At 37.7% G+C, this 12272-nt stretch overlaps 2 protein-coding genes across 2 annotated transcripts in view; both read right to left on the reverse strand.

Annotated features, from left to right (window-relative positions):
* The window catches only part of zgc:154058 (uncharacterized protein LOC795538 homolog), a 28936-nt gene extending 23663 nt beyond the window's left edge, over nucleotides 1–5273 (reverse strand). The window contains exons 1-2 of the mRNA XM_038293067.1: nucleotides 5021–5273; nucleotides 4531–4760 (exon numbers count right to left, since the gene is read on the reverse strand). Of these exons, the coding sequence (XP_038148995.1) occupies nucleotides 4531–4595 (65 nt within the window). The 5' untranslated portion in view covers nucleotides 4596–4760; nucleotides 5021–5273. The remainder of the gene's footprint in view (nucleotides 1–4530; nucleotides 4761–5020) is intronic.
* Nucleotides 5274–9165: 3892 nt separating this feature from the next.
* LOC119788526 (tripartite motif-containing protein 16-like) lies at nucleotides 9166–11945 on the reverse strand. Its single transcript, XM_038292908.1, has 7 exons — nucleotides 11345–11945; nucleotides 11154–11249; nucleotides 10834–11067; nucleotides 10583–10742; nucleotides 10372–10491; nucleotides 9886–10022; nucleotides 9166–9795 (listed from the first exon to the last, which is right to left on the reverse strand). The coding sequence occupies exons 1-7, from the start codon at nucleotides 11795–11797 to the stop codon at nucleotides 9412–9414; spliced, it is 1584 nt and encodes a 527-aa protein (XP_038148836.1). The 5' UTR covers nucleotides 11798–11945; the 3' UTR covers nucleotides 9166–9411.
* Nucleotides 11946–12272: the final 327 nt, after the last annotated feature.

A 12272-nucleotide genomic window follows, 5' to 3' on the forward strand; every position in this document is an offset into this window, starting at 1 on the left:
TGGGAGATTACAGTAATTAAGTCACAGTCTACATGGCGCCAACTGTGGTGCTTTTTTTTTTTTTTTATGACTAAATAAATCTAAAAAAAAAAAAAAAAAGTACATAATAATAGTTATTCATTTCAAATTCATTTTGATTTTCATTTAAACCAAATCTCAATATGTGCCAACTCTTTTTACAAGCTGATTTTTTTAAGCTGGATTTGCTTAGCCTTCTGCCATTAAAATGGTTAGAACAACACAATGATAACAAATCATACATGTCTCAATTTCAACTTAAAAAAATAAACAATTTTTAATACATAAAAAAACATTAACAAGGGATAGCAAATAGAGGGGTCAGCAATGCCTGCGCTTCACCTGATCTCAACTAATGAATAAATGCACTAATGAATCAGCAAACACATGCACTTGAATACATGAATACCAGTTCTGGTTATGGATCTGGATCTGATTCTGGATGGATGGATGGATGGATGGATGGATGGATGGATGGATGGATGGATGGATGGATGGATGGATGGATGGATGGATGGATGGATGGATGGATGGATGGATGGATGGATGGATGGATGGATGGATGGATGGATGGATGGATGTTAAGTCATAACAAAAATCAATTTTTACTTTAAATAAATGGAATAATCAAAATATTTCTGATAAGTTTCATTATTAATAACATTTGCACTGATCCACATGATGTTCAGGTTTGAACAGAACAGCACTTAAAGCTTAGGTTTCATGCAAGACCCTGGAATAATTCGCCAGCACAAACACACAGCTGTGCTGCATCCTCTGCCTGGGCACGTTCAGTCCTTATGCAACAGCAAATTAGGAAAGATCGGCATATGTCAGTATAATTGAAAATCAGGTGATTTACTTGAAACCCGGAGCAGAGAAAGAGTGCAGACTGCAGCGTGTTGATCCTGGGAGGTATAACCACACCCAAACCACACTTCCATTTAACCAGCATATGCATCATGCATGTACACGTGAAGGCTTTTTTTTATTCTTCCAAACTTGTGCCCAGAAAAGGGGAAAAAACTCACACAGAGGGAGGAAATGCAATAGTCAGTTTGTCATGTTGAACACTTCTCATTCACTCACACCAATATACAAGTTTAGAGATGGTTGGCTATTCTTAGATGGAGACAATTTGTCCTCATTTGGGAACATAATGTAGTTCAGTAAGAGTTTAAGTACCAATTAGGAATGTTTTCAATGGTGGATGATGTCATACTGATAAAACATTTTTATAAAGGACAGAGACTGTATGTTGCAAAAATGCACTCACCATAGCCCCGAGCAAGCCAGGAAAAAAATGTTCCCTGGCTATTGTACTTCTGCAATCTTAAACCAAACTAAATAGAGTGATCCAATCAGCGGACCTTATTCTATATATTTGGAGTTTCCCTTTTATGACACGTGGACCCCACGCATGAGACTTTTCTGTTTTTTTCTATTTTTGTCTCTTCCTTTTCAGACTGCAGGCTCTCATTCACCAGTCTTTTAGCTTAGGTGGACAATAACATCTTGGTGTGTTTGCAGTGTTGCCAAATTCCTTCGATTTTGATTCTACAGCGCTGCGGTACATGTTTAAAGCGGGGAATATTGTTTTATAATCCAAACCAGCTTTAAACTTCTCCATAACCCGATCTGTCTGCAGTGCTCCTTTATTTTCATGATGCCATGGGGTTTTTTTTTTCTTGGTTTGTTTTTTCACTAATGTTCTCTAAGAAACATCTAAAAGTTACAAGATTTACACCGAGATAAAAGTAAACAGAGATTGGCTCTATTTACCAATTTACAATACATTTACACACAAATATGAATTTACATTTGTTAACATTATGGAAAACTTTGATATTCAGCAACATTTAAAAAAATGTGTGCAAATAATTGGACATGTCACTGTGAATTTGGGAAAGAATGTCAGGTACAGCGGAAATAAACTTGTAAATATAATGAAAAGAAGCAATAAATATTATTCAACTTCATAAAAGCCAGACTGAGGCTCTAAGAGATGTCTAACTAGAGTCCGTTATGAGAGTTTGTTCAAATAAACCAGAGCCTTATTTGTGTCAAGGGGGCTCAGTAATAGTAGGTTTGTTTATATAATTAGCCCTCGATCAAAACAGTAGCAGTCATATGCTGTACTTGCATTGCTGTGAGCAACATAAAAGGGTTTCCTTTTCTTCTTATTTGGGGCTAAACTAGGAACATGAGCAAAAACTTCCGTGGAAAATCTGGTTTGTCCAGAGAGAATTCCCAAAAGCTGTGCAAAAATAACCCCAGGAAAAGGGTGTGAGGAACATCCTACGGGTGAATTTACAGCAGCTACATCAGATTTAAGGTGTCTCTTTTTCAAATTTAAGCAAACTACCTTCCCATAAGCAATTAAAGATTAACACATCTGTAAATTCAGCCTCTGGGTGTAGTGAAGTCATGCTGACATTTTAAGCTTACCCATAAAAAGCCAACAGGGGAAGCTAAGCCAACTGTTTCCAGTGGGAAAAAGCAGACAGAAGTTTCATATAATCTGCATGCTAGAGAAAGCTCTGCACACACTCTCTATAAATTGTTTTCTAGAATTTTACCTCACATGTACAAAGAAACGGGCAGTTATGCAACATTTTACATCTTTCAGCATTCCACTGCTCTGGAAAAAGCCTGGAGACTTCTCTTGGAAACAAGACACAGACGCTGAGTTAATGGAAAAGTTTCGACAAACAACCTACAGAAGTGTTGGCATCTAAATTTACCAAAAATCTGTTTTTACTTGGAAAAAAGGAGAAGCAAAACCTACAGATTATCATTTAAATGTCTGTTTTTTAACCTCTCTTTAACAGCTTTACTTTTAGAGTAAAGTTGGAGTGTTGTTTATAGACATAAACAGCCGTGCATAGCGCTGGCATCAGGCTGCTCATCACTGATGCAACACACAGCTTGGAAACAAGACAACAATCCAGAGTTGCACCATCTGACTCCATCTCTCCTTGGAGGTTTCCATTCCAGCTCACAATGAAATGACAGACCTGAGAGAAGAGATGCCAGCCTGAGTATAATCAGGAGGCATGCTCATTCTTCATGCCACTTGGTTTGCACTTCAGTACTGAAGATCAACACTCTGTGCTGCAAAGCTTCATGGTGGACTTTTAAAAGAGAGGCTCATTTCATTTCTTAATCCATGTGCCAATTGCCATGGTTCTGAGGAATTCAGGGTAAATATGCAGAGTGGCTCAGCTATACAGACAAGAGAAACCAAGGCATAAACATGTTTTGTATCCACTATACATGTATCTTAATGAGTTTGTTTTTTTATATATATATCTTAGATAAGTACCAGCAGGTGATAAAAAGCATCTATTTTCCATATGTTGCTGCACACTGGCAGAAAGCTGGCTGAAAAAGAACCACTGCATTTTCCCTTAATGTTAAAAACAGGAGCTCCGTCTCAGCCTGACTAATCAATCCGCCAATATCAGCTTGTTTCACTTGTATCACTCTATAAAGAAATGCTAAACAGTATTTGATGCTTCATATCCTTAATATTAACAAGGGTTAGAGCAGAAGTCTTAAAATTACTACTTTTTCCATTTCTGATGTGATACAGATATTGTGGCTTTGAGTATTGATATATATAGACTCGATACAATATAACCAAAAATATTTTTTTTCTTTTATTACTTACTTTGTAGTGTGATATGAAAGAAAAGGCTTTGATCAAATGATATTACTCTGACAGAGAACAATTGTCAACAATTCACATCAGGACAACTTATCCATTTATTCTTAGCCAATGGGTTACATAAACCATTAACAGAAGCACAGCATTTTCTATCAGCTATCATCATATCTGAGATTTTATATGCACGTTATTATAATCCGATTTTCTTTTTCTTTCTTTTTTTTTTTGTATCTGACAGATTTCTAATATCAGTACCCTATTAGGACATCCGTACTGTAAACTGAAGTGCTGGAGCTCTGAAGTCACCTACTTAATAATAAAAATATCCAAACATGATTAAAAATTAATAATCTAAAAAAACGTGATGGGAAATTGTACTTTTTGTTAAAGGAAAAAAAATCTACTCTTAAATGAAAAAATCTAAATAGGTTTCCTGAAGGACACATTTAAAAATGGTTTTTTTTTTTTTCATATTTTCTTGAAGGACTATGTAAGTTTTGTCATATCAATTAAATTGTATATTTTTATATTTACCCCTAGGGAGGGTTTTAGTTGTGTCTCTGGAACAGCGTGATGGATAAAGAAAATATTGTTGTAGATCTTAAAAAAAGGAGATGTTTCAAAGAAGAGCTTGAAAAAAGAGGGGGTAAAGCTTCAGTAGTAAATTATGCAATTATGTGTTCCTATAATTCAGTATTCAATCAATGTTTTCAGTAGCTGACGTACTGATTACAAATAAAATCTCATTAATGGAAATCCGCTGACTTATTTTGCTTATTAAAAATGCATTGCTATAAGGGTTTATTAATAAAGCTTTGATTGTAAAAGGAGTGTAAACTTACACAACCCATATCCCAGTGATGCTCAGAACTGGGAGACTAACAGGCAGTATCATCCACAGAGACATTTTGGACCACCTCGACAATCCCCTTTCCTCTCCTTCCAGCCCAAGAATATCCTCTCAGGTAGCAGACAAACATTTAACTCCAAGTCACTGGGCTCTGCATGGTCACACACTGGCTCATTTTCTCTGAAGATGCTTGGCAGATGGGACAGATGCTTCCTTTTTTAGCTGGGGAAGGAGAGAATTAGGGCAGTTAGTTCAGAGTTATTCTGCTACTTATCACGCACTAATCAGCAATACTGATCAAAGTAATCTTCTCAGTTGGCTGATGCGTGATGCAACCGTGCAAAAATCGTTCAACTTCTTAAACAATGATATTGGCTATTTGTTCCTCAGCTTTTTTTTTTGTGTGTGCATATCTTAGATAAATAGTTTCAAGCATTCTTCTTCAATCAAATGCAATAAGATATGAAGCTGTGATCGCTCACCTTCAGCCTCTGCAGAACAGAGAAATTTGTAGATATTGTGGAAACTTTAGGACTGCCGACGTGTCCTCCTTGCTCCCCAAAAAAGTCCCAAAAGATGCCGCCTTGTTTTCCTTTTATGTTTTAGTTCTTTTTCCTGTGGAGCGGCTGTGTTTTTTTCATCCGTTTGGCTTTGAAGTGCCTGGCGTGCCGCGCTCGCGCTCACTCACTCCACCGCTGCAGCCACGAGACTAGAGACCCCAAAAGAAAATCCAGCTGTTTGGCTCCACCCACCCAAAAAATATTGCGTCCCAGTGGGCGGAGCCTGACGCACAGACAATTGACGGCTCCATTAAGAAAGACTACTATTGATCAATCCTTTTACTGATAACCGTGTAACAAATACATCTGCTGTTTAGTGAACATCCAACAAATCAAAATTGTTCAGGCAAAGTATTTGTTTAAATTAGAAAAGCTATATGGCCAATAAGGGTTTATATGCGAGACAAAGAGGGAGAAAAAGTTAAATCCATTTTATTAAGACATTTTTTTAATTAAAGTTGGTTGATACTGCCCCCTGGTGTATACCATGGGAAGTTTTCGGGAGGAAAAATAGTATTGGGGACAGTTGCAACATTGTTCAATTCAATTAAATGTATTTATATAGCGCCAATTCACAACACATGTCATCTCAAGGCACTTTACAGTTCACCAAGTCATCCAGTCAAATTCATTCAAAGTTTTCTATCTAAGGAAAACCAGTTGATTGCATCGACTCATTGAATCGAATGCAATCCCTCACACTAAGCATGCGAGTAGCGACAGTGGAGAGGAAAAACTCACGTTTAACAGGAAGAAACCTCCAGCAGAACCAGGCTCAGTGTGAGCAGCCCTTTGCTGAGGCCGACTGGGTTCAAAGAGACAGAAGCAGAGATACAAAAAGCAACTGTAAAAGGCAGCCCACATTGTTGATTTCACCAAAAAACATTAAGCTAGATCTGGGGTCTGCAAGCTGCGGCTCTGGGCCCCCAAGTGGTTTTTTTGGACCCCTCCTTAATGACTCTTAATAGCGAGTGGAAATGATAAAGTAAACCTACTAAGTATTAAAAAACATACTAATATTTGTGTATTTTTACTATTTTTTTTATGACAGAATAGGTTATAAGGTTTTTCTTGTCAAAATTTGAAAATTTATATTTTTTTATTTTTAAAATTTACATTTAATAATATCCTATAGGAAAAAAAAATCATGCTTCCTGTTTATTAAGTGATATATGTTTTCATTTATTTTAAAACCTAAAAATACAAATAAGCTGTTGGTTTTTTAAATAAAAATGCAACAACTTTCCTTTAGAGGATATTTTACACAGATAATAGTTTGTGTTCTTTTAAACATAATGTGTGGCTCTAAATGACTTTTTTTTAGGTGCACTCAAGGCTAAGTGGCTCTTTCTTTAAAGGTTGCAGAACCGTGAGCTAAACTGATGAGAATCCTACACATATTCAGATAGCGCCTTATTATTTCTGAAAGACAACAGCCACATCCCATCATTATTTCAGGGAGATGTGAAAAAGTAATTTAAGAAAAAGTAAAAAAAAAAAAACATTTTTAATTACATACTTGGAATCCTGAGGTTCTGAGTAAGCACTGCACAATGGTAGACCACCGCTCCCAAAGGGGATGGGTTAAATGTAAATGCAAAGAGTTCACTTTGTTGCTTTGTACTGTGGCAGTGCAATGACAATAAAAAGCTGGGGAAAAAAAAGAAAAAAAATGTCCGAATGGAGGACATTTATCTAGCTTGGATCAACAGTGTTTAATTACAACAAAAAACTTTCAAACAAAACAGAAAACTTTCATGGCTTACAATTAATAAAATTTGAGGTAAATGGAGGAAACTGATGCTCAAAAGAAAACACCTGCAGTATACTAGTCATGCTACCATCAAGTGTCTAACATGAATTGTGAGACCCAGGTATTTGCCTAAGGTGTGAGAATAATCTGTGCCATAATAACAAATCAAAGACACAAACATTCACTTTGGCTTTTAAAGAGATTTTGTTTTTTATGCAAAATGTGTGGATCAACCCCAGAAAAAAATTAAGGAAACAATAAAAATTCTGAGTGAAGCTTCATCCAAAGAAAAAGGCCACTTAGTGAGGGAGAAGTCATTACTTCAAAAGTGACAGTAAGTTAGAAAAATATATCAAAAATAAAAACAAAAACAACAGATTTTAGTTTGGAAAAGGCTCTCTGGGGACAATTATTATGTTTTTTTTTGTTTTTTTAGGAAAGAGCTTTATGCATAAATATTGAATCAACATCTCAAATCATAAACCAGAAAATTAAGGCAAAATGGTCTTCCTGGTAGAAAATATTCCCAAACATTATCCCAAATTTCTTGCAAGTGACTTTGAATAACAAAGGGACTGCTTTGATGTGTCCAGCACTAAATGATACCCATTCATTTAAAGAGTTGGTGGCACAGCTGGAAAACTGTGTGAGCAATATGTCCTACGACCTCACTGGGCCAGAGCAGTTCTGTCTGGAGGAATGGGAAAAATCCCATCAAACTATTGTGAGAAGCTTGTGAAAATATCTGACCCGAGTCACACACTGCAAAAGGCAATTCATCTGATTACTATAAAAATATTTTTATACTTATGACTTAGAATAGGAAAAAATCTAAAATATATGTCATCCTTACTACAGCATATAGTACAGCATATAGGAAATACAATATATGCTAAATGATTCGGGTAAATCTTTCAATAGATTATGCAATTATCTGATTTCAACTGAATGATAGTGCTTTAATATATACAATATTTACAGTCAGTCAACTTAGTCAGTCCGAGTCGACCAGGACTACAGAGAGGAGGTGGAGCAGCTGGTGGGATGGTGCAGAGATAACAGCCTGATCCTGAAGATCCTGGAGAAGACGAAGGAGATCATCGTCGACTTCAGGAAGAACTAGCCTAACCACACCACCAAATCCTGGGGGTGCACGTCACAAACTGACCTGGAATGTAAACACCACCTCACTGGTCAAAAGGGTACAGAAGCGCTTGTACTTCCTGCAGAGGACGAGGAGAGCCCATTTGCCCCCACCCATCCTCACCACCTTCTATAGAAGCACAGCACCGCAGACTGGAAGAGTGAGAGAAGAGTGGTGAGAACAGCAGAGAGGATCATCTGGGCTCTTCTTTCCTCCATAAGACATTTAATCCTAGTGTTGCGTGTCCTAAGCCCGTAACATCATCAATGACCCCTCACACGCCTACCATGGACGTTCTCCCTGCTGCCCTCTGGGAAGAGACTTTGCGGTATTTGATGCAGAACCAGCAGGTTCTGCAACAGCTTTTTCCCCACTGCCATAAGACTGTTAACATTTTGAAAACTCAATCAAGTCACAAATTGAGACTCTGCATCACACATGTAAACATCATATGTTCCTACATGGCAAATTTTCAAATCCCTTTAAATAGAATTCAACTCAATGTTCTACTGCATTTTACACCATATTTACTTTTATTTTGCATTGCTCTGAACCTTCCACATCAATGCCTTTTGCACCATGTCTCTCCCATACCGTTTACATTTTGATCAATCCTGGAAGTGTTCATTTCACTTCTAAGCTGCTCATTCACTGTTGAAAAGTATGCATCAAAATTTCAGTTTGTGTAGACTCTGTGTATACAAAAAACAACAATAAAGTTTGTCTAAGTCTACAGGAAAATGTAATTTAAATGTTAATGTTTTCGTGTGAAAGGGTCATTAACATCATTTCTAATATTAGTACTTTTTTTAATTCTTAACAAGCCAAAAAAGTGCAACAATAACTGAAATGCGATGATTTTCTTTATTTACTTGTTCACATTTTAGTCCAGGAAGGGGATGTAGCCTACATTTGTTTCTATTTTAACAAATAAAGGCAAAACAAACATCAGTATCTTAAAAGAAATAAAATAAAAATCGCCCCTCATAGTTTTATTTAAAGAAGACTTGAAGAATTAAAAAATACAGCAAATGTTATAAAAAGAAGTTTGACTGAGATAACAAAAAAAGAAGAAAACAAGAAATGAGTGTACTATTTCACTGTGCTGCATAACTGGAATTAAAGAGTAAGGCATGAATCTATGAATGAATTAATTCCTCCTACTTTATCAAAGCTTAAGCTATAGGAAAAAAACACACCAATGTAATTGAACATTAACTAGTTTTACAATGTCTTTTCAAACATACAGACAAAATATTTAAAAATATATATATACCATAGTAAAATTTGGTACTATCTTCTATTCATGATTAAGTAACAAAATAAATCAAACAGAAACTGAAATCTATTCCAGCTTCCTTACATGAATATCGAGTATAGTTTGCTTGTAAAAAAGCTGGTTATCTGGCTCCTCTCCTACAGCCTTATAGTAGAGCCAAAGCCCCACACACTAAAAGCAGGGTACAGGGGCTCTGTAAATAAAGTTTGAATTTTGTGCAGGAGCCGCATGCCATCAGAGACACTGTAAAATGCCAGTATTCCTTTTCCGTGGTCCAAGTAGACACCGATACGGTGTGTCACAGGGACGGAGAGGTCTTTGCTTTTGTTGTTGTGAACAAAAGTGAACTTGGACTCCGAGCAGTACAAACTCCAGGACTTGTCGTTCCATCCCAGGCTGCAGTCATTGCCATTTCCTTTTCTACGGATTCCCTTGTACGTAACAGCCACGTCGATTTCCGTTCCCCGCCAATCGACTTCCCAGTAACAACGAGACCCATACACACTTTCTCTGCACAAAACCTAAAGGTCAGGGATAATAAAAGGACCAAAGATGATGAAAAATGTAGAGGAAAATAAAGAATAAACATTGCTGAAAATGTAAATCCCCACCTGCTGCCAGTGGTCAAACCGATCTGGGTGTTCAGGGTAGTTTTTAGGTTCACTTTTCATTGTTGCTGTTCTGTTTCCCTCTGAGAGGTGAAGGTTCGGATGGACAGTGTTGACATCCAGAGTCACTTGGTGGGCATCTAAAAAAGTAAAAACATGCCATTTGGATCTTTACGGGTGCTTGTTTAATTTTTAAACTTGATTTGATGCAACTGAGAACGAGATTGTAACTGGGTGTGGCATGATGGTGAAACAAAACCAGCTACACCTGTGTTTGCCTCACTAAATGTGAATTCTAACTACGGCTACCATCATACTGATGAACCGGTTAAGCAAGCTGAATACGTTCTGTCTTAGTTTCATTCATCTTCCTTTGTGGACTCACCCTTTTGTCAATGTGCAGAGATTTCTTTTCAAGCCCAGATGTTACGAAATGTATTGTTTTGATACTGGAATATCACTCATCTGGATTACGTTTAATATACCTACATTTCAAGAAGTCTTCTCTTATCCTCGGTTCTTCGGCGATCCTTGCATCAACGCTCACAATTGATTCTCTCCTCATTTTCTCAACCTCCTTTGCTTCTTGCGTGATGTAAACTTCCTTCACTATAAAAAATAAGACAGAAAAAGAATGACAGTAATAAAGCTATTTGGTTTTCCGGTTAATTTAGTGTGGAAACCAGACAATTATGTCCACCTGCTCCAGAGATTTTCATCATTTCTGTCTTGCTGACTTCTTCGACTTGTAATTTCAGCGAAGCAACAGCTCTCTTTGCAGCATCAAAGGAATAATTGGGAACAACACTTATGTTGTTAAGGTCTTCATATCCGGAGGGGCCCGACAGAGACTGCCAGCTCTGTTAAACATAAAAAAAACACACAAAGACGAGCATAAAGACCAGTCTGACCGCTAAATACACGGTGTTACTTTAGGCATATCAGCTTCACCTGCAGAAAATGAATGTGATCATCAGTGCGGGAGAGTTTCTCCAGGTCGGTGTGCCTCTTCCTCAAGAGAGTGATCTCCTCCTCCAGGCGATCCAGGAGCAGCTCCCCCTGGGTCACTGTGGTCCTTTCATGGGATCGGATCATTTCTTTGACTTCATTGTACTTCCTCTCTATAGAATGCAGCAGCTCAGTGAAGATACGCTCATTTTCTTCAAGAACAGTTTGAGCAGAGTGCTGTTGAGGTACATGCAGAGGATTAGAAAACAATAACAATAGAAACAATAAATCCTTCCTACCTAATGGAGACGGGTTCTACTCACTTTAACTGATTCAACGGCTTGCCTCAGGTCCTGCCACTTTTTAATTCGTTGGTCAATCCTTTGTTGAGATTTGTGCAGTGTTGAACCCAGTTGTTTCTAAGCAATTTAAATTCAAATAAGTTATAACATGTTAACAACACATATATCGTTTGGATACAGTAAGGAAATCTTGAGTTCTGTTCAATGCTCACCTGTTTTTCAGTTCTCTCAGTTCCAGCTGGAACAATGTCATGTTGTTTGTGTTCGTCCATCATGCACAGGACGCAGACTGATGTCTGATCGGTGCGGCAGAAGGCCTCCAGCAGCTTGTCGTGCTGGGCACAAATCTTCTCCCTCATCTGGCCTGTGGCTTTGACTAGTTTGTGCTTCATGAGGGTGGGGTAGTCATAGTGTGACTGCAAGTGTTCCTCACAGTATGACGCCAGGCAAACCAGGCAGGACTTCTCAGCCTTTTGCTTTCTGGTAGTGCAGAAGTCACAAAGGACCTCTCCATACTTGGTCTTCTGCCTGCTCTGGTTCCGAGTTGTTGAACGACGGGACCTGTTGTCCAAAGTAGCGTATCTGTCTATGTCCAGACTCCCTGAGTTAGACATTTTTTGTTTTAAAGATGATAGAATAAATCCAGCAGATGAGACACCAAACATAAAATCCACAGGTTAATCAGCTTGAGGACAATGTGCTGCTCAGGTTAATAGATAAAGAAAAAGACTAAGTAAACAGGATCAAGTTTGGATAATTGCCTTCCTGATGTGAATAGCTCCAGTGAAACTGTGAGAGTGACACTCTGTGTGACAGAATGTTTGCTATGTAGTCAACTCTCAAGGTAAAACCAGAAATCCTGGTTGGACGCTAAACTATTGAAGTATGCGCTCACGAGCCTGAAACTGGCACAAAGGTGAGGAAGGAAGACAATCCTTCAAAATAAAACTCACCGACATATAGGAAGTTTGTCTTTTTCAGTAGATATAAGGGCTCCTTAACAGTTTCTTTTAAACTGTGGTCAGTAAGTTCATTCCTAATCTTTATAAGCTCTGACCTGAACAATTACTAGATAAGGCAACACTATGTAGAAGTAAAATGAACTGAGCCACTGTAATGTTTTATAATGACAAAATAAAG

The sequence above is a fragment of the Cyprinodon tularosa genome, unplaced genomic scaffold (genome assembly GCF_016077235.1).
Source record: "Cyprinodon tularosa strain WSP-4 unplaced genomic scaffold, ASM1607723v1 ctg32, whole genome shotgun sequence".
NCBI lineage: Eukaryota > Metazoa > Chordata > Actinopteri > Cyprinodontiformes > Cyprinodontidae > Cyprinodon > Cyprinodon tularosa.